Source organism: Triticum urartu, chromosome 3A (genome assembly GCF_056163025.1).
Source record: "Triticum urartu cultivar PI428250 chromosome 3A, HENAU_Tu73, whole genome shotgun sequence".
Lineage (NCBI taxonomy): Eukaryota > Viridiplantae > Streptophyta > Magnoliopsida > Poales > Poaceae > Triticum > Triticum urartu.
Window position 1 is genome coordinate 670,877,823 of NC_141875.1, and position 22,684 is coordinate 670,900,506.

The following is a 22,684-nucleotide window of genomic DNA, read 5'->3' on the forward strand; positions in this document are numbered from 1 at the left end:
TCGTGGGAGTAAACCCCACGTCCGAGTCGTCACGATCCAAAAGAATCGGAAACGGTTCAGTAATTAACGCGTTCGTTAATTATTAATTAATGACTCATTAATTTTCCCATGCAGCAAAAATATAGACAACGTGCATAGCTCTGTCCTTGGCTCGGCTCAATCCCGCAACCCGCGGCGCGGCGCGTCGTGGCGAGGCGAGCGAGGAGGAGGAGCGCGCGTGTAGGTCTCCTCTTCTCATGCTCATACAAGTGGTAGAAGAGCTCACCTTATAAAGAGGTGCAACTCTCTCTCAACTTCCAAGGTGGGACTAAACTTTAGCCTCACTCACTCCACTCACATGTGTGCATGAATGGGCCAAGAGAATTTCAGAATTTTAGTTGGGCTTTGGGCCAAAGGCCTACTAGTAAAATTCCAACAATCCCCCACAAAGTCTCATTGGCACATCTCATCATTTAGTTCCAAAACATTGTTTTATATATCGGTGCTTAGTGGAGACTGTGAAGTTGAACTTTCACTTAGAAATTTATGCTACACTAGATCACAACTTGAATAGTGGACTATGCCTTGAACTACAAGTTTTCTGTGAAACTAGTTTCACACAAATTCTTGACCGATACTGGGCTGCCGCAAGGCTTCCCCGCGGGTGGAGCGTATACGTCATACTCCAGGGCCTTTCATGAATTTATTAGAGAACACCCAATTCTCACAGACTGTGACTTTGACAGTCAAATTCATATAGGTGTGTTCCTCAGAAGATGTTCTGCAGGACAACATCTCTACTTACCTGAATAAGCCACTTGGAACACATTAAGATAAGTATTAACCTGCCATGCAGATCAGGAGAGTATTGCATCTTCACGGAGTGGGATAATTAATATAAGGATACTCTCCTCCCAGCTGACCAACAGCTTGTCTCCCACTTCTACTTCACGGGATCTCCGATCACATAGAGTGGGTTACCACTATGGACAACTCATGCGGTGGGTCTCAAAACCATCTCCATCGATGCATTATCTATCACATTACGTGATAGACCCTTTGTGAATGGATCTGCCAAGTTTTTCGATGTTTGAATATAATCCAACGTAATAACTCCGGAGTTCCTCAATTTTCTGACAGATTTTAGTCTCCTCTTCACATGCCTTGAGGACTTCATATTGTCCTTAGAACTGTTTATCTTGACGATCACAGTTTGATTATCACAGTTCATCAGGATAGGGGGTATTGGTTTTTCAACCATAGGTAAGTCCATCAAGAGTTCACGAAGCCACTCTCCTTCAACAGTGGCGGTGTCTAATGCTGTGAGTTCTGCTTCCATAGTTGACCTCGTTAAGATGGTCTGCTTGCAAGACTTCCAGGAAACAGCGCCACCACCAAGTGTAAAAACATAACCACTTGTGGCCTTAATCTCATCAGCATCAGATATCCAGTTTGAGTCACTATAACCCTCCAGTACCCTTGGATACCCGGTGTAGTGAATCCCATAGCTCGCGGTGCCTTTCAAATAGCGCATAACTCTCTCAAGCCCATGCCAATGATCATCTCCCGGTTTTGACACAAACCGACTCAGCTTGCTCACAGCAAAAGAGATGTCAGGCCTCGTGGCACTCGCCAAATACATAAGCGAGCCAATAATCTGAGAATACCTCAGTTGATCTCTAGCAATCCGTCGATTCTTTCGAAGCAACACACTAGCATCATATGGAGTTGGATAAGGCGTGCAGTCGCTATACCCAAAACGACTCAAGACCTTTTCCACATAATGAGACTGAAGCAGTGTGATCCTACCATTCTCATCTCTCAACAGCTTGATGTTTAAGATAACATCAGCTACTCCTAGATCCTTCATCTCAAAACAGCGAGATAAGAAATCCTTAACCTCCTTGATTAAATCAAGTTTGGTTCCAAAGATCAATATGTCGTCGACATACAGACAAAGAATAACTCCTTCGCCCCCACCATAGCGATAGTACACGCACTTGTCACCATCGTTTACTACAAAGCCGGCATCAGTTAATGTTCTTTTGAACTTCTCATGCCACTCCTTAGGAGCTTGTTTAAGGCCATATAAAGACTTTAATAATTTGCACACCTTTCCTTCCTGACCAGGTACTACAAAACCATCTGGCTGATCCATGTAAATTTCCTCCTTCAACTCTCCATTAAGGAAAGCCGTCTTAACGTCCATTTGATGAACGAGAAGACCATGTGAGGCAGCCAATGATAGCAGCATCCGAATTGTGCTCAGTCTAACCACGGGTGAGTAAGTATCAAAGAAGTCTTCACCTTCTTTCTGGGTATAACCCTTGGCCACAAGCCGTGCCTTGTACTTTTCAGTCGTACCATCAGGTCTAAGCTTCTTCTTGAACACCCACTTACATCCTACAGGTTTGCACCCATAAGGACGGTCAGTAATCTCCCAGGTACCGTTAGCTAAGATGGAATCCATCTCGCTACGTACAGCTTCCTTCCAGTAGTCAGCATCAGGAGATGCATAGGCTTCTGAAATAGTCCTGGGTGTGTCATCCACGAGGTACACAATGAAATTATCACCAAAAGACTTTGCAGTCCTCTGTCTCTTACTCCTCACAGGAGTTCCATTGTTACCCTCAACAGGGTTCTCAACGTGTTCCATCGCAATGGTGGGTTCAGGAATTACAGTGAATTCCTCACTAGATGGAGTAGGTATCTCCTGATTTGATGAACTCGACATATCCTTCATAGGAAATATGTCCTCAAAGAAAGTTGCATCATTTGATTCCATAATCATACCAACATGCATGTCGGATACCTCAGATTTTATTATCAAAAATCTATAGCCGATGCTATGAAAAGCATAGCCCAGAAGAACACAATCCACGGTTTTTGGTCCAAGCTTGCGCTTATTGGGAATTGGTATATTGACTTTTGCCAAACAACCCCAAGTACGTAGGTAAGAGAGTTTCAACCTTTTCCTTTCCCATTCCTCAAATGGAGTCATGGTCTTATGCTTTGTGGGAACTCGGTTTAGGACATGACACGCAGTCATTAGCGCCTCCCCCCACCATTCCTTGGATAGACCCGAAGTGTCTAACATGGTGTTAACCATATTAGTTAGAGTTCGGTTCTTTCTTTCGGCTACCCCATTTGACCGGGGTGAGTAGGGAGGCGTCCTCTCATGGATTATACCATGTTCCGCACAAAACAGATCAAATTCATTGGAAAAATAATCTCCACCACGATCGGACCTAAGCCGTTTAATTTTTCGATCAAGTTGGTTCTCTGCCTCAACTTTATAGTTTTTAAAGAAAGTCAAAGCCTCATCTTTTGATTTCAGAAGATACACATAACAATATCTAGTGGAGTCATCAATCAACGTCATGAAGTATCTCTTTCCACCTTTTGTCAACATGCCATTCATCTCACAAAGATCAAAATGTATAAGCTCTAGTGGCGCCAAGTCTCTTGCCTCTGCAGTCTTATGGGACTTGCGAGGTTGCTTAGCTTGCACACATACTTGGCACTTGGAGCCTTTGACAGTAGAGATTTTCGGAATTAAATTCATATTGGCTAACCGCGTCATGCAACCAAAATTAATATGACACAGTCGTGAATGCCAAATATCAGACTCATTATTGTGGCAAACATTATTAATAACTTTAGTGCAAATATCTGACAAAGATAGGCGGAACAAGCCTCCGCACTCATAGCCTTTTCCAACAAATTGCCCACACTTAGAAATTACAACTTTATTGGATTCGAAAACCAACTTAAAACCATCTCGACATAAACGGGAACCGCTAACGAGATTTTTATTGGTGGACGGCACATGATGAACGTTCTTCAGACGCACAGTCTTCCCCGAAGTAAACTTCAGATCGACCGTACTAACACCTCGAACGATGGCATGTGACCCGTTCCCCATCAGCACGAGTGAAGTCCCTGTTGCCTGGTAAGAAGAAAACATGGAGGCGTCAGCACAAACATGTACATTGGCACCGGTGTCAATTAACCAATCAGGGGATTGAAATACTGAAAGGATGGTAGGAAAAATACCGTACCCTGATTCCTTCATATCAGTATCACCGATGACAACATTAGCGGACTTGCCGCTCTTCTCATGTTCGCGCTCCTCAAAGCGGTTAGGACACTTCGGAGCCCAGTGATTAGGATCACCGCAGACATGGCAAAGTCCCTTCCCCTTCTTATGAGAATTCTTCTTGAAGTTGGTAGAATGTGATGGCTTGTTCTTTGTATCAAACTTGCCTTTGCCCTGAGTTTTGTTCTTATTGTTTTTGAACTTGTTGGGCTGGGAGTTCTTCTTCTGTACCATGTGGGCACTAGAACCTCCCTCAGCAACTCGAGCACGTGTGTCCTTTGCTCTCGCCTTCTCTTCAACATCAAGAGTACCAATGAGATCCGCAACGGAAAACTCCTGTCTTGTGTTTCAGGGAAGTAGCAAAATTGTTCCACGAAGGTGGAAGCTTGGCAATGATGCCTCCGGCAACAAATTTGTCCGGCAACACACACTTGAAGTACTCAAGTTCCTTTGCGAGCGACTGTATCTCATGAGCCTGCTGTACAACAGGGCGCTCATCAGTCATCTTGTAGTCATAGAATTGCTCCATGACGTACAACTCGCTGCCGGCGTCCGAGGCACCAAACTTAGCCTTGAGCGCAGCCCACATGTCCTTGCCGTTGTCAAACGACATATACGAATCCACAATGGAGTCACCAAGAACACTCAGAAGAGCGCCTTTAAAGAGGGTATCGATCTTCTCAAAAGCTTCCAGCTGTGCTGGATTAAGATCGCCCTCAGGCTTGCCCTTGATGTCATCATAGCAGCCCATGGTCTAAAACCAGTAGACTGCTCTCGTGCGCCACCTCTTATATTGCGCCCCCTTAAAGGCATGCGGTTTCAAATGCGCAGCAAAACCACTCGGAGTAAATTGCCTATAATCAGGTTTTTGGATTGTTGGAAATATGAGCAAATTACTACGAGATTTAATCCGAATAAACAGAATATAAATCATGACCACAGCAGCAGAGATTAAACTAATCATGCGAACTAGCATAGCAGATGAACATATCACATCTAGGGCACATACTAGAAACATGAATTCTACCACGATCTCGAACAGGAAGGATAGAATCACATACGGTGCAGCGGGTGCAGCACCGCCGGAGTTGATGTTGTCGCCCATGTCGTCGAGGATGAGGTTGCCGAGGTCGGGGAAGAAGTCGTCGTTCGCGAAGTCGTCGCTGCCAGCAGTCGCGCGAGTGCGCTCCCCAAAAACCTGATCGCCCCTCTCCCGTACAGGATCATGAGAGGCGGGGTTCCGGAGGCCTGCTGTCCCTTCTCGCGGTGCACGCCGGAAGGAGGGATGGAGAAGACTAGCTTGGCGGCGCAATGATCTGGAACGGTGATGAGAAACCATACGAAGCGGCGGCGGCTAGGGTAGACGTCTGCTTGACTATATATTGCGGGCGGACCGGGTAGGTCGTGGGAGTAAACCCCACGTCCGAGTCGTCACGATCCAAAAGAATCGGAAACGGTTCAGTAATTAACGCGTCCGTTAATTATTAATTAATGACTCATTAATTTTCCCATGCAGCAAAAATATAGACAACGTGCATAGCTCTGTCCTCGGCTCGGCTCAATCCCACAACCCGCGGCGCGGCGCGGCGCGGCGAGCGAGGAGGAGGAGCGCGCGCGTAGGTCTCCTCTTCTCATGCTCATACAAGTGGTAGAAGAGCTCACCTTATAAAGAGGTGCAACTCTCTCTCAACTTCCAAGGTGGGACTAAACTTTAGCCTCACTCACTCCACTCACATGTGTGCATGAATGGGCCAAGAGAATTTCAGAATTTTAGTTGGGCTTTGGGCCAAAGGCCTACTAGCAAAATTCCAACAACATCTACCGCCCGTGGCGTCGCCCTCCTCAAACCTGGATGTGTTCAGCGACTGCCTGCTCGCGTTGGCCATGGCCCAGTCCATTGAGGGCATCACCACATGGTAAGGCACTGTCGCACACAGTGGTGCCAGGATTTCATTCATGTGTAGTCAATTCAAACTTGTGTAGTTATATGTGTGTATTTTTGAATTTTTTTCTGCATGATATATACTCATTGTATGATGTTCTTGGGAAAGCCGTGTAGTCTAATGACTGCACAACTCATGCATGGCTTCGCCACTGGTCGCACATCACCCTCCCTACGTCCGCATGTCCAACCGTGTGGATCTGTCCTCTCCATTCATTATCTGTGCGCACTTAGGTACAAAAGAATTGGTGTTCGAATGATGCGTTCATATGCAATTGCAATAAGTCCAGCTTCTATAATCGTGATGTGAACGTGATTGAGTGAGTAGCCGCTGAAGTAATCTTACATAAGAAGTAGATCCCCACCACTATCTATCCTCTGACCATGCACACTCTCCACATCAACTTTATGCCACATCATCATTCAGTTTGCAAAGAGCAACCAATTAATCCGATTCCCCTTACATGGCTTGTTTGGAGCGAGCTGTAGGGCCCACGTACAAATAGTTGTCTAAATGGCTCTTCGGTTGCGGTGCTATGGCCAAGTCAATGTCCCCAATTAACTCTCCCAACTCTATCTCTTCTTCTTCCACTCCTGTTCCTCTTCTCCACTAAATTAATAAAGGAATAACAATGGAGCACCCGTCGCCTGCTGGTACAAGATATCAAGGAGGAGGAGGAGGCTTGAAGCTTCTTCAACCAGCCGTCCCTCAGTAGGAGATGCCAGGATGGTGTTCCACTGATCCGTGCATATATATACAATTGCATTGCAATAAGTCCAGCTTCTTTAATCGTCATGTGAACGTGATTTAGTGAGTAGACGCTGGAGTAATCTTACATTCTTAAGAAATTGATCCCCACTAGTTCCTACTGTCCACAACAGTTCAGTTTGCAAAGAGCAACCCATTAGTCAGGTTACCTTACATGGCTCTTTTGGAGCAAGCTATAGCACCCACGTACAAATAGTTGCCTAACCGGCTCTTTGGCTGCGGTGCTATGACCAAGTCAATGTCCCCAATTAACTGTCCCAACCCTATCTCTTCTTCTTCCACTCCCGTTCATCTTCTCCACTACATTAATGTAGGAACAACAATGCTACACACATGTGCATCTCTTTTACAGGGTTCACAGAGAGGCTGAGATGGGCTTTTTTGATTGGGTGCAAATCAAAGTGGGGGGGGGGGGGTAATAGTCCGTGTCTGTAGCATTTTTTATGTAGGAATAACAGATGGGGTTGATTCCCCTATAACCAATAGAGCTGGATGCCATCGATCGAGACGCATAAACGAGGAGCGAGACAAGTCATCGCCTGGTGTGTTCCTTCCTCTTGGCACACATAGTACTCCATATGAAACAAGTCCTGTTTGATTTCAAACAAATTCAATAATCAGGTACGCACAAATCTCAATACACATCATGCACCATAATACTAGTACATGAAATATACAATTCTCAATCATTATACCATTGGGATCCAAAGACTTGACCAATAGGTACTTCTTCTTGGGTTCATCCCTAGTAGGCTCTGCTATTTATCTCCGCTTCGTGTTTTCTCAACCTTTGTCCCAACTCGCCCTTCTCCCTCATTGGTCAAATAGTGAAGATTGGGAAAACCCGCATCACAAAATGAATTCATTTTCTGGATTGTGATGAACAACATCTAAATGAAGTCAATCAAAGTAAAACATCCATATCCCCTCTTTTTCTTGCATTGGTGGGGAGGTCGGTTTATGCACCATCATGTTTCACAGACATGCTACGGATAATATGTTGACAATATATATTCTCATATCTCGACGCAAGCATCTTACATGGACATTTGAATTCATTATGTCCTTATTTAACCATACGTAAACACCGCAGCTAGTCTTACTATCATGGCCTAAGGCAGACTATATATCTGCATATTTTATGTCAACACAACCTTAGGCCTCATTCGGTTTGGAGGATTTTTATAGGAAAAACATGGGAACAAGGATTCCAGAGGAAAATTTCCTATATATGCATTCGGTTTGTAGGAAATGCGTAAAGGAATTTCGTAGGAATACTATTCATTTCCTATGCTTTTGGAGGAAACTACACATCCACTCAAAGCTCATTTTGCGCGTAGGAACGAGGCAAGTCAATTCCTTAGGGTGGCAAGTGCCATCCTATCAAATTCCTATACTACTCTAAATTCCTACGGTTAGATTTCCTCCAAACCGAATGAACCCTTAAAAGTTTTGTACTAGCTAAGGGACCGAACACTGGTAGTATTTAAATCAGGAGGATTGATCGCTGACACACTATCTAGCTAGAAGAGGAGCACCCACGCAAGGAGAGAGACTATCGCCATGAGTGGCACCTGTGGGGCCGCCGCCGCCGCCTTCTCGAAGGTCAGCTGCCGGGCACCGATGTCGTAGATCATGTTGGTGCCCGCCTGCAGCATGCTACCTAGGATGGAGCCTAAAGGATAATCCTTGGGCATCGGCAGCATGGTGAGGCACTGGAACCCGGTGTTGGTGTCCTTGTAGAAGTAGTGCACCGTTGTGAGGTCCATCCCGGGTGAGTCCACCCCATCAAATACCAGAGTTATCTTGGGGAACTTGAGCTTGGCCACAGAGTTGGTGTCGTAGCACAGGTCCAACTCATTGTTGCTTTTCACGGCCGGTGAGTCTATCTTGCTCATTAGCGCTTGCTTCACGGCATAGTAGGCGTCACTCTGGAGCCAGGTGAGGGCGATGGTGGTGCTCAGGGCCACCCCACCGGACTTGCCATCCGCCGCGAAGTCGAACGCTCGGTCCGGGATGCCTTTTAGCGACTCACCGTCAACCTTTATTCCGGTGAGCTTAACGTAGTACAAGTCCTGGTACACGTTACTCTTTAGCAATGGTGTGGAGCGGCTACGTTTAGTCTGCGGCACGGCTTGGTCGCCCAGCAGGACCACGCTGGTGGAGCTCGAGCTCTTGGAGTCGTCGGGTGTCAGGAAGTAGGAGAACCTGCAGATGCATGCACAAGTCATGATTCAAAATTACCCACTCGGTCCCATAATATAATATACATTTTTGCTAAAGCACATTTAGATGTGCAATAAATATTGCACATCTAAGTCCTATGTCATCTAGATATGCTCTAGACACGCCCTATAATATAAGAGCGTTTTTACATTACTAACTGGATTGAAGCTCTTGTAATGACAACCTTTATTTCAAAAACTTTTATAAAGTTTGACCAAGTTTTATCAATAGTATATATCAACATCTTGAATGATTTTGTTAGTTTTTTGTTTCTCTCTTATATATCTTATAACATATATAATGTCACATAATAATGATGACGTTGATAGTTTTTTTTCTCTCTTAACATAGAATCCGAACCTGGTGATGTGTAGCTGTGACAGGATGGAGAGGGGGCCCTTGCTGAACCCAATGGCGCCGTCCTTCACCGTATTCTGGGTGCTGCAGCCAAACACCACGCTCCCGGAGACGGGCGACGTCCCGGTCCAGCACCGAAGGTGAACTTCTCATAGCCGAGGTAGCCGGTGCTGTAGCTGCCATCGTCGAGTGACCCGTACGCGTACAGGCAGCTGCTCGTTGTGTCGACGCAGTCGTTGTTAGTGGTCTTCCTGAGCACGCTGGAGCACGTGTCGCTGATGCAGGGGACTGCGGAGAGCACTTGCGCCGGAGCGGGCGGGCACTGCACCCAGAAAAAGTCGTTGAAGATGTCGACCACGCCGGAGAAGGTCTGTTGTCCGACGGAGACGTTGTAGAGTATGATGCCGGCGTCGTCCGCGGCATCGGAGCCCAGCTGGCCGGCCTTGTTGGAGCTGCGGAGGGCCTTCGTCAGAGCGGACGCGCCCGCGCTTGCTACCTCCTTGACGATGATGCTCGCGATCCTTTTCATGAAAGGCGAGCGGACGATTACCCCAACCGCCGCCCCCGCCAGAGACGAGGCAGGCCCCGGCAGGAGCAGGAGCAGCAGCACCGTCATGGCGACCGCACCTCTAGCTCTTCTTGCTGGTGGCCGATCCATAGTGGTCTCGCGACTGAAAATGCTAGCGTTAACTTAAGTTTGTCTAACCAACACACCAGAGAAAAACAGATTGAGAATGCTAGCGTGCATGGTTGCGTATATGAAGCATACGGGAAGTTCTTATAAATCAGAGGTTGCAAGGGGTTTGTTCTTTTGACGGTTTCTAAACCAATAATGCATGTGCCCGTCCTCGTAGTCTTTAAATAATATAAGCATGAATGAAAACTGAAGCATTAAGTAGCGAAATTTCGAATTTTACAGGTTTCTTATGAAAGGTGGGCATCCCGGCCTCTGCAACGAAGTGATGCACACAACCGGATTTTATTACACATCTATTTGAAGTGTAAAATGTGCTAGCCACCCTGGTGGAAAAATAGCCGGTATATATAACTGCCATCAGACGATTGCGTCCAAAATCCATATGTATCCACTGTTCCACTAGGAGGAGGAAGTACCACATGTGGATCAAATATGAAACTGTGCGGATAACCTGCAAAAAATGGGCAACTCCAAAAAATCCTTTGGTTAAATGACTAGTTCTTGAGACGGAAACAGCTTTTTGATTCCTACACCAGTGGTGTTTGTTTCCGTCTGTCCTTCCAAACAGCAGCATGATGAGGTCCAACCGTCAGCAGCATCATGATGACCAACCGCCATATGTATGTTATAAGATTAACATAAGTTTGTTGTGACTAATAATATGCGCTGATGAATGAAGTATACAATGAATCTTCTGGAGTTGACAAAGGACTTGTTCCCCTCAAAAATAAAAAGATAATGGACTTGTTCCCCTCAAAAATAAAAAGACAAAGGACTTGTTCCCCTCAAAAATAAAAAGACAAAGGACTTGTTCGGCTGAAAGGAGCAACCTGTGTATTTTCTGACGGATACACAGCTAGCTGATTAAAAATGCCCGGCGCCCCTGCATGCAAGTTGCGCCGAGTGAAAATTCATATATTTATGGACGTGTATATTTTAGTTTGTTGCTCGATCATCCACCAGCTGATTAAAATCAGGCACCAAAGTCTCAGTCCCTAATTCAAACATATATGTGTTGGTTAGATGAAGAGGCAACACGGTAGTTATCTGGAAGAATCCAGGCGTATCCTCGATCACACACATATTTTTTGGAGCATATTCTTATTTTTCATTGACATTGTGCAATCATCGACAAGTATCGTAAGATACTGAATTAGGGCATCTCCAATGCTCAGCGCTTAGATGGGCGCTAGCAGGAATTAAATAAAATATTTTCCTTTGTAGCGCCCGCATTAGAATCCATTCCTACAACGCTAGCAGGCGCTAGGCCAGTTAGAAAAGAACGGGGAGATTGGTTAATCCTACCACGAAAAAGCCGGAGCGTCCGAGCACTTCCCTGGCATCGACGCTAGCTAATTTCCTTAACTTGGCCGGGAATCACACCTAACGGCCAGGAATTTGATCCTAGCGTTCGGCCTAAGCACATGCGTCGTACATGCCCTTAGCGTGTCGGCCAGCTCATAGGACATGGAGAAGACGAGAGACACAGAGAGTGGATTCAGTAACCACTCAAAATGCGGGAACTGCAGAATTATTATTGCTAGCAGCCTGGTACTACTGAAAAAGGCATCATATATTTGAGTAGAACAGCACCTTGATCCTGAGATGGAAATCCATAGCTAGGATTTCACCACACAGACGTGGCTGAGAAATGAAGCCAATAATTAAGGAGTAAAATCTCATAGAAGTCTCCCTAACCACTCCATCGGTACCTTGAGATCCACCTTAAAATCTCAACGTAACGCTGCTGCCCCAACTACTAAGCTGGTCCGAGGGTTTTCCCGCCAAAACACAAATCCCCAAAATATCACTGACCAAGAAGCCTGCAAGGTCGCCGGCAGATCCAGCCCGGTCTGGCCTAAATCAAGCACCCATGCGCACGGACGGGGACGGTGTGGCAGCAGTAGAGCGATGAACACAACGGACGTGGTGATCAAATAACGACAAACACTCCCACTCTAAGAAGAATTTCAAACTCGCGATCAGTTCCGCGCAACTAGTTGCCAAATAAATTCACATCTTGATGCAGATGTAAAATTAAAATTAAGATAGGTTTCCCGTATCAAACCTTGGGTAGATTGTGAAGCATCAACTATAGTAGGTTCTATCGACAGAAGAGTTGACAAAGGACTCACTCTTTGCTGGCAGAAACAACTTGTGCACTTTTAAACCAATTGCGTGTCCATCCACGCCCATCCAAATTGCATGCGTAATGGAGAGTGAAAAGTAATATGTTTATGTACATAGTTAAGTGGTTGGCAGTTGACCTTCGATTGTCAGATGATGAGAGTCTTTCAACTAATTACAAGTAGTCGTCAAAGTCTTCATTACGCATGTCTCTACTACTTAAAAATAATTTCTCATTTCACCTTTCTTTCCACCATCCCTTCGTCCAACCTTCTATTTATATGATAATCAATTACCTTAATTTACTTACCTTCTGAATCAATTCTATTTTAATTTACCTACCAAACTTTTAATTAAAATATAAGGTAATTCATGGTCAGAATTTGATAAATATTTATTTACACAATCACATTATTATTGACAGATAAATCACAAGCTAACGTACTAGAATATTTATATTCTGTTGCAACGCACGGGCATTGTTTTAGTAGTATATATTTTTGGAACTTGCGATTTTGTCTTGATATTGACATAGCAGGGTAGAACAAAGATGTGCAGTTGCTATCTTCTTTCTTTTCGTTGATTCTGGTCAAATATTGACTAGCACTGTGTAAGACACTGAATTACCGTGCCACCACATTGTTGCCGCGTCCAGCTCGTAGGAAATAACAATTCCTTCTTAGTAACCACATGGTGTATGTGATAAGCAACCTCAAAACAAACAATGTCAAAAAATAATCCTTCTTAGGAAAAACAGTACTACCTTTAATAACATATCAAAATTCTCGCATTCTTTGTAGAGTCATCATCTCTTGAAGGGTAAGATCATAAAGCTTGGGCCTCCTAACTTTCTGCTTTTGGATGAATGGGTGATCCATGTTTCAATCTTGTGATTCACATGCTCGCATAACTTTCCGTTTCCAGCATCGATGTGCATTTCTTCAAGAACCATTGCATTCTCAGCGAAGAATTTGATCAGCTTGATACCGAGACAGTTCAACTTCTCCGGCAAGAATTGCAAGGCCACTCTCCTCAGCGAGCTCTGCAAGCATTCGAAGGAGCGTCGACTCAAGCCTGGGATTTCAGGTACATCGTCATAGGCAACACTGATGGTTTCTTCATCTCCTTCCGAAGAAAAGGAATCGTCACAACAGTCGAAACGATCCATGGACTTGTCGCGGTCGTGTCGAAATTTCCATTCCAAGAATTCAGTAATGTACCGTTCTTGTTTGTAGGCGTCCTCGTGCTCCGTGGTGAGGTTGATCCTGAGGTCATGGAGTGCGTTGCTACAGCGGAGCAGGTTTGCGATGGCTGCCGCCGCTGCCTTGCCTCTCCCCCTGCGCACCCCTTCCAGCTCGAGGCACTCAAGGCGGCGGAAGGCCGGCAGGAGCTCGACCCGCCTCGCCTCGTTGAGCACGGCCACATCCTCAAGGTGGTTCAGCCGTAGATTCATCTTCTTGGTGCTGGTGAAGCTCCCAACGAATCGCCAGAAGGTTTCAAGGTTGCCGCATGGATCCATGTTCCTCTTTTTTTTCCGTGAAAAAATGCAGGTCCACTTGTTCCAACTCCGGCGGCCGTGGACTGAATGTGAATGGCCGGAGAAGCCCCATGTACCGGAAGCGACGCAGCCTCGGTGAGTCGATCTCCACCGCGATGAGGGGCGTGGTCTTGTCATCGTCGTAGTATCCGTGGTGACGGCGGCGCCTCAGGTTCTCATCCTCCTCCCACTTGCAGTCCTCGAGCGCGAGCACAGTGGCCGCTGGGCATCGGAGGCGGCAGCGTGCGGCCTGTTTGGGAGCCGGGAGACCGTCGTAGCCCCAATCCCGGGCGGCGTCGCATTGTGAAGTCGCGTCGTCTGTCACTTTGATAAGGACGGACTCGAGGCGGACCACTGTGAGCGCCGGCGCGACGTCGATGACTTCCTGAAGAGATTCAAGGTACTGGGTGCAGTGCCTGAGTCGGAGCGATGATAGCCGCGGGAGCATGAGTGCATGACCGCGGCGGCATGGGTCGGCAGGTAGAGCCCCGAGCAGTTGGTGAGGTCGAGCACGCGGAGGTTATTGGACGGCAGGGAGTCCAGGGTGAGGGTGTATACACCCACCCGATTCCAGCAGCAGATCTCGCCGTCGTGGTACGTGTCGCTGCTCCAGTCATTGGCGATGAACCGGAGCTCCTCGATGCGACGCGCCGCCCGGTGGGAGAGCAAGACGGTGATCACGCTGTGGTCCCGGTCGGACCACCTCCGGTCGTCTTCATCATTGTGCACGAACTCGCCGACCGGTTTGTCGCGCTCGCGCTCGGACTCGAGGCGCAAGGTGAGCCTCGTGACGTGCTGGGCGCCGTCGAGCGCCGCCACGGCCGCAGAGAGGAAGGCGTCGCGGCGGGAGAAGAAGATGGCCTTGTCTTCTTCACGATAACCGCCGTAGCGGTCGCGGTACTCGTAGTCCTCGACGCGCGTCTCGAGGTTTACGGCGCCAGAGGGGCGCCAGAGCGGCGTTTGCCAGCGCCGCGAGAGCGCGGTCGTGGAGGTGGCCTCCTTGGCTGGGGCGAAGTGGAGGATGCGCCGGAGGAGGTAGTCGGGGTCTCGGGGAGGTCGGACAGCCGGTCGCGGTTGCCATCGTCTAAACCGTCGGCGGCGATGCGATGCGATCTGCCCGGATGGGGACGTACGTCGGCTTCGAGTTTAGGTTTGATTCCGGTTTGCCGATCGGAAATCTGGAGAGGGTATTTCGACCCAGCCGGGCTAGGTTTTTTTTTAGACAATCTCGCGAAGCTTTATTCAAATCATTATAATGTTTACAGGAATGAAATGAATACCATCAGGTTGACCCAATCAAACATGGCGGCCAAGCCCTAACTTTAATGCGTGCTTCGCTAGATTGTGAGCCTCAATATTTGAGCTCCTACTTTTTGACGAAACGCTGTCGAAGCAGTTTCTCTTTTTCATTTATAAGAGGAAAGGTATTACAAGTATTTGGTCGGAGCAGGCCGCTATACATGAGCTCCTACTTTCATAGACTATATTACAGAAACCGAAAGACATTGAATTTAATTGTATTTCATTGACGATCGCTCCAAAATTAGCAGCAGTTCCACACCTCACATCTTGTACCACTCCTTCACAGTCCGAAGCAAGCTGTAGTTGATTTAGATTCAAATCTTCTGCCAGAGCCAGTCCCTCTCGAATAGCCAAAGCCTCCAGTGTCGCCGGATCATCGATATTATTGAACACTATCGCCGAGGCTCCAAGAAAAGCATCCTATTTACTCCGGCACACCATATGGGAAAAGGCTTTGTTCCCCTCAGGCTCGGAGGCTAATTTAAACCCGACACTATTAGATTTTCTTTAAAACACACGTAACTCTATTTATACCATCTTTTTTGCGTGGGTATACTTGCAGTCATATTTATTCGAAAATCAATAGGCATGTATGTTCGTATTCAAATTTGTAAGAGCATCTTCAACAACCGGCCAACGCGCGGAGCGCTAAAAAAGCGTTTGCAGCGCGCCGATCGCCTGTTTTTGCGCGGCGCGAAGCGCTGGCTCTAGCGGTCGCTGTAAACATTAGAGCGCGTGAGTAGCTCCAGCGGGTGCTGCAAAAATACGCACGCGCGCTCTCGCACAAACAACATATGCACTCCAAACACAACCAAGAAGATCAAACACAAACAAAATAAATCAACAATAAATAGTTCAATTTTATTATTACAACTCAAACAAATAGTTTATTGTTCAGTATAACAAATAGTTTAACAATACAACATCAAACGCACAAATCATGATGCATTTTGTCGGCCATTTCATGCCCACCATTCCTTGATGAGATCGTTTTGAAGATCATCATGCGTTTCGGCACGTTGAATGGCATGATAGGAGGCAACAAAACGGGCCACCCTGTCAGCCCTCCGCCGCACTTGCACGGGATGTTCCAAGAGATCATAGTGAGAGTAGTCTACATCTTGGCCACGCTCGTTCTCGACAATCATGTTGTGCACGATCACACAAGTGTGCATGATGTACCAAAGTATCTTTTGATCCCAAAATCTAACCGGTCCTCTCACAATAGCAAATTGGGCTTGCAAAATCCCAAAAGCTCTCTCCACATCTTTTCTAGCCGCTGCCTGAGCATTGTGGAAATAAGATTTTTCTTACCTTCTGGATTTTTCAACGGCTTCACAAATGTTGGCCATTTTTGGTAGATGCCATCCGCAAGATAGTAGCCATAGTTGTATGTATGACCATTTGTTACAAACTACACCGGTGACAGTTCACCATTTGCAATCTTATTCATCAGTGATGACCGATTAACAATGTTGATGTCATTAAAAGATCCAGCCATTCTAAAAAAAGCATGCCAAATACAAATCTCTTGATCGGCCGCCGCTTCAAGGATTATAGTGGAACCCCTTTTTTGCCATGAAATTGGCCATGCCATGCCTTAGGACAATTCTTCCAACTCCAACGCATGCAATCTATTGAGCCAAGCATACCTGGGAAGCCGCGAGCTTTGTTCATCTCCAATAGCCTTGCGGTGTCTTCGGCATTGGGAGATCTCAAATACTCCTGGCAAAACACTTGCACAGTTCCGATTGCGAAGCACTTGATACACATGATGGCTTGACTCTCACCCATGGCCAACAGACCAAGTGATCATCAACTAGATCAGCGGGGATACCGTATCCCAACATACGCAAAGCGGCTGTCACCTTCTGAAAGGTGCTATGCCCGAGCTCTCCGGCGGCATTCCTCCTTTGCCAAAAAAGACCCGGTCATGACTCGCTAGTTTCTCTGCAATGCGCCTAAACAACTCGGTGCTCATCCTAAAACGGCGCCGGAAGTACGACTCGAGGTACACCGGAGGATCCGCAAAATAGTCCCTGATCAACCTATTGTCGGCATCGATTCTATTCCTCCAAATTTTCCGCCGACCCATAACCGAACCACCGTGCTTCGGTTTTTTGTTGATGTGCATAGCTAGGATCATTGCAAGATCCTCCTTCTCTTCAATATCAAATTCTTTTTCGGAAGAATCATATGGCGAACTCGTCTACAATGTTTAATTTAAACTAGGCTATAAAAACTACAAACAACATGCACTAAATTCATGTAAAAAAATATGAAGTTGAAGCAATACATACTTTGCAAGCGTTTTGTTGAACACCTTATGGGCGACGAGCGGCAGTGGGCGGCCAGGCGCTGTTCGTCGAAGGAATGCCTCGCGCGAGGCGCGGCGGCGACTAGAGAGAGACGAAGGAAGCAGCGGCGGCGCGAGGATAGGCCGGGGAAGCGCCAGAACGGTCACCGAGACAAATGGGGTGGCGCGGGTGGCGGCGTCTGGCTGGATGGGGTAGGTGGAAGTTGTGAGTAGGCGCTCGAGTGTCCAGCGCGCGGGAGTGGGTGTTGCAAATAAACGGCGCGTGATGGCGTTTCGACCCGTGCGCTGAACTAGTTACGCCGCGCACGTGGTTTTTAGGCCTCCGCTGGAGCGCCCGAAACGGTAGTGCGCACAAAAATCACTAATTTTTCAATGCGGCGCTTATATAACGCGTCTGTTGGAGATTCTCTAAGTTGCCTACATTTACTACCTACTAATAATGGGATGAGTGCGGGACTCCCCTGGCTCTCGCGTCACCCCTCTCGGGCGGTACATGAGTGACCCAAACCTCTTGGCCAGACATCGGAGGTGTTCTTGCGTCTCGGTCCTCCTTGGAGGCGTCGTTCATAGGGTGGTCGGGGAATGCGGTCCTGCTGCATGGTGGTTGGTGGTGGTGGCGGTGCTCAGCTCTCCTGGTTGTGAGCTTTGTTGGTGACGAGTTCGTCGTTCCGCATCTTTTAGCGCCTCCTTGCCTTGTTTGCTTGTGGGTTGCCGGCCAATGGTGGGAATCCATGTGTGTGGCACGTCTGGATGAAAGGGATATAGTGGTCTCCCCTTCGGGAGTGGTCCGAAGCGGCGGGCGGCAAAGTCGACGGTTTCCTTCAAGGACCTGGTTCTTTCTGTCCATATCAATTGTTGTCATTGGAGTGCTTCTGTTCTGCGGTTCTGGCTGTGCATGATCTCCGGTGGCTTGATCTTCGTTTCTCTCATGCTCTGCTCGCTGCTGCTTCTTGGTCGTAGTGAGATATGCATGTAATTTTTCGGTTTTTGTCAAGTTTTTGCCGTTGTAATTTAGCATCATTGTATTCTAACCGGTTGATGGCTTCATTAATTTAAAGTCGGGCCTTTCGTGCCTTTTTTCTAAATAAAGGGAGGAGCCATACAGAAACCACCCTCATATTTTAGTTAACAACCAGCAGTCCATGTAGAAAATAATGTTTTATTAGGAATATTAAAATGGTTTAAACATATACCCATATAGTTTAAACCCTAACTCCAATTTTGACAGATTATATTTGGAAATTAATTAAAAAATGTGTAGAATTTTAATACAATGTTGTTTTGTTTGTTGAACAATTTTAAAATGCTATTTAGTGTGCAACTTAAGCGACGTGCACAATCCGTCTTTCTTTCGTACCGGTGTAGATCCGGATTGAAAATCAACACCTCCGCAAAATCATTTTAGAGACGAAATAAACCATCTATAATGACACATGCATGTCTCGTCAAAACCTCCAGCGGAAGAAAGCGGATTTCTCATCTTATGTGGTGAGAGAGAGAGAGAGAGAGAGGATATGCGCAACACAGATGGGACCTATTTGGGATCTTCAGTCATGGTTATTGTGTTAGAGACATGCGGTATTTTTTCTCTTTCATTGCAACGCACAGACTCTTTTGCTGCTATATTATGTATTATTAGAATGCGTATTATTTTCTCAAGCCCTTCCATATAAAATAATTAGTTGCATGTGTATTCTTTTTCTCAAACCCTTCCGTATCAAATACTTAGTTGCATGGGTATTCTTTTTTGTTTCTGTTATTTTTTCGTTGCCACATTTTTTCGCTGGCACAATTTTTTTGGCGCTGACACTAGCTAGTTGTACATGCATCGACATGTGTCATCATAACAACATCGACTCTCATCATTTATCATGATATGACTACATCGACACGATGTTATTTACTACACTCATGCATACATGGCAATTTTTTCTCACTCAAAGCATGGCAATTATAATTAAAACACCTTGGCAAATCTTAATATGCATTTGCCATGGCAATTTTGTTTGTGTGTTTTGACATGCACAACAATGTTTTTAAAAAATTAGCATACACAACATGACATTTTGTACATGGCAATTTACATTTTTTTTGGCATGGCAAATTTACCAATATTGCCATGGAAATTTTCCTTTATCATACATCCAAATTTAATTTTAAACACTCATGGCATATATTTTTTTACTTTTCATTTTTTTGACCCGGCATCTTTACTTTTATGGACAATGTCAAATGTAGTTTATACAACATGGCAACTTTACACTTTTTTGGACCATGGCATGTTTCATTGCTTTTCAACCATGGAACAATTTACTTTTTAATTTTCTCACAACAAATTTACCTGCATTTTACCATGGAAATTTACTTCAACATGCATGCCAAGTTTAATTTAGGCGCTCATGGCAACTTTTATTTCTATTTTGCCATGGCAATTTTATTTTTGTCGACATTGGAAAATTTAATATACATCCATGGCAAATCTGAGTCATTCAAGGGAATTTTCTGCCTTCATGGGACCATGGTAAATTTGCTTATCAAAACACGGCAACTACTACTTAACAACATTTTTGTACGCTTTTTTTTGTGTTCTGCGTGTATAGCAATTTTTAATCCACATTATTTTGTCTTCACTTACATTATAAATTTACCTCACAATTTTAATCGATTTTTTTGGCACCATGTATGTACAGATGGAAATTGCCACAAATTTTTCCTTTTGGGCCATTGCAAAAGAACTTTTTTATCCATGGCAATTTTCTGGTTTATTAAGTTGATGGCATTTTATTTCTTAGCACAACAAAAACTGGACTTCTATTTGTCATAGAAAAAATCTCATCTTTTCGTTTTGTTTAACTACTGGGCCTTTTCCAATTATCTTTTACAAGGATACATCCTGTAGGTAGGGGCGTTGAGTAGGCGTTCAGGCTGTGAGGGTTTCCCTATCGAACGAAATCAATTGTCAAGGAGTAATGATTGTACCAAACATTTCGTTCTGTCTGGCCCCTCCCCAGACCGAATGTTTAGCCAATATCAGTGTCCCATCTTTTTGGAACATCAACACCTGGCTTCCACAGAGTTTTTTTTTTATTAGAATGGTTTCCAGTAAGTAATCACATCATGATCAGAAGCATATTTGACATATTTGTGTTGAACTTACTCGCAGAAAAAAATATTGCTCTCTTCGTCTCAAATTACTTGTCTTGCATTTGTCTAGATACATATGTATTTAGATATGTTTTAGTGTTAGATACATCCGTAGCTAAACAAATCTAAGACAAGTAATTTAGGATGAAGGTAATACTACTTAACATCGTTTTCATTGATTTAATAGTATCACTGAACATATTTATTTTTAGATGAAAATGGTGTACACGCATACATTGATTTCCAGGGATATATATCGTACACTTTAGCAAGTATTTAAGCTGTTGGCGATCTTGACCAGAGCATCACAGAGCTCCGTAGGCCTAGAGCTCATGATGGCATGGTCAGCTCCGGCGATCTCCTCGACCTCCGTGCCAGGGCTCAACATCACCATCCAACGCTGCATCTCCTCGGTGCTGGAGCCATCAGCCTTGGCTACCACGTATATCTTCTTCACCGACCCGTAGTTGTCATCCGTGAGCAGGCTTGTATCCTTCATCACTGGATCCTTCATGAACTGGTTTCCCGGCCTCACCAACATTTTTGCCAGGGCCAAATCCTGCATCAACATTGTGAACTGAATCACTGGGTCTGCTAAAATTTGGTAAGGCGAAGAGTTCATTGCTATAGTATATCTATCTTTGCGAATATTTCAGAGAATCATGTTGATGAGATTAGTTCATTATGGGAGATCAATAGGATGTTAAATCGTGTTGTGCACCTCAGGTGGACTTTGCTGGTAATACTTGCGTGCTAAGAAGTCTGGGCCCATTATGATTGCAACTCCTGCACCTTCGTTGTTATTGATTGGCAGCATCTCGCAGTCCATGAGTAGTCCCTTCGATGATGTTCTTCGCATGAACTAATTCCATCAACACAAGATAAGATAAAAATTAGCATTAATATTGGAGTTACAGAGTCGGAGACCAACCTTTATATTCCAACAAAAAATGGTTCATAACCTCCTTCAAACATTTATAATTTGATTACCCATAACTTTCATTAGTACTCATTCCGTTCTGAATTAGTTATCTTAGATTTGTCTTGATACGGATGTATCTCAACGTGTTTAGATGCATCTGTATCTAGACAAATTTAAAAAAACTAATTTAGGACGGAGGTACTATTAGATACTTGAAAAGACATGTACATATACATTTTGGAATATATTCCCTCTATCCCATATTAGTTGTCTTAAATTTGTCTAAAGACGGATGTATATAGTGTTAGATACATCTGTATCTAGATAAATCTAATACAACTAATTTAGGACGGAGGTAATATGTTTGTAGTGTTGTAATTTTATCGACTATTATAAAATGTACACATGTTACAACAGAAACTTGTTGTTGAAGTTATATATTGAAAACATATCAAATTTTGTATATTTGACTAAGATGAGCTTGCCGGCCTCACCAACATAGGGAACTGACATAGAGAGGGGATGTTTTGGTCAACACTCAACAGAGAATAACAAAAAGAAAACCATCCAGAATTGACATACCTCCTCGGTGGTGACGCCCATGTGCTTCCCGACGCTCGGCATCGCGGCGGCCGCGAACACGGCGGCGGCGATCTTGCCGGGGAACCTCTCCATGGCTAGCGCCAAGCTGAGGCCGCCGTGGCTGTGCCCGACCAGAATCAGCCTCTCGCCGTCACCCGCCGGCGCCGCGGCCACCACGTCGAGCAGCGGCCGCGAGTACTCCTCGAACGAGTGCACCTCGTCAACGCGCGCCGGGTGGGTACCCGAAGCGGCGAGGTCGATCGCCGTGACGCGGTGCCCCGCGGCCTCGAGCGCCGCGACCACCTTGTACCAGCACCAAGCCCCATGGCAGAGGCCGTGCACCAGGATGAAATGGCTCCTCACACTGTTGCTCTGGGTGCTCTCCATTTCTTGCGTAGCGTAAAACCTGTTTGGTTTTGTGTTGGATTTTTGTTGCCGCGCACACGGACCGATATTTATAGTGCAAATTGGGCTTGCTCGAACGCTTATCAGTTATCAGCTTCTGCTGCAAGAAAAATGTGACGACTTGCTTTTGGACGTTCGTGCCCATGGGTCAAAAGAAGAAAATTTTATATTCGGGATCGAGTACTAAATTGCATGGCATCAACTTGATCAACAAGATAGGTAGACGAGCCAAGAGACTTGACTGGTGGTGACGCAAGGCAGATGTGAACATTACTGAAA

The 22,684-nt window shown here is 45.6% G+C and overlaps 2 protein-coding genes across 2 annotated transcripts; both read right to left on the reverse strand.

The window, feature by feature from the left end:
* Positions 1–8,053: 8,053 nt before the first annotated feature.
* LOC125549105 (aspartic proteinase nepenthesin-1-like) lies at positions 8,054–9,988 on the reverse strand. The gene is made up of 3 exons (XM_087515947.1): positions 9,553–9,988; positions 9,376–9,517; positions 8,054–8,997 (listed from the first exon to the last, which is right to left on the reverse strand). Exons 1-3 carry the CDS (start codon positions 9,986–9,988, stop codon positions 8,313–8,315), a joined length of 1,263 nt encoding a protein of 420 aa, XP_087372073.1. The 3' UTR covers positions 8,054–8,312.
* A 10,662-nt stretch (positions 9,989–20,650) lies between these two features.
* On the reverse strand, positions 20,651–22,429 carry LOC125549106 (esterase PIR7B). Its single transcript, XM_048712594.2, has 3 exons — positions 22,001–22,429; positions 21,218–21,358; positions 20,651–21,055 (listed from the first exon to the last, which is right to left on the reverse strand). The coding sequence occupies exons 1-3, from the start codon at positions 22,385–22,387 to the stop codon at positions 20,762–20,764; spliced, it is 822 nt and encodes a 273-aa protein (XP_048568551.1). The 5' UTR covers positions 22,388–22,429; the 3' UTR covers positions 20,651–20,761.
* Between the last annotated feature and the right edge of the window lie 255 nt (positions 22,430–22,684).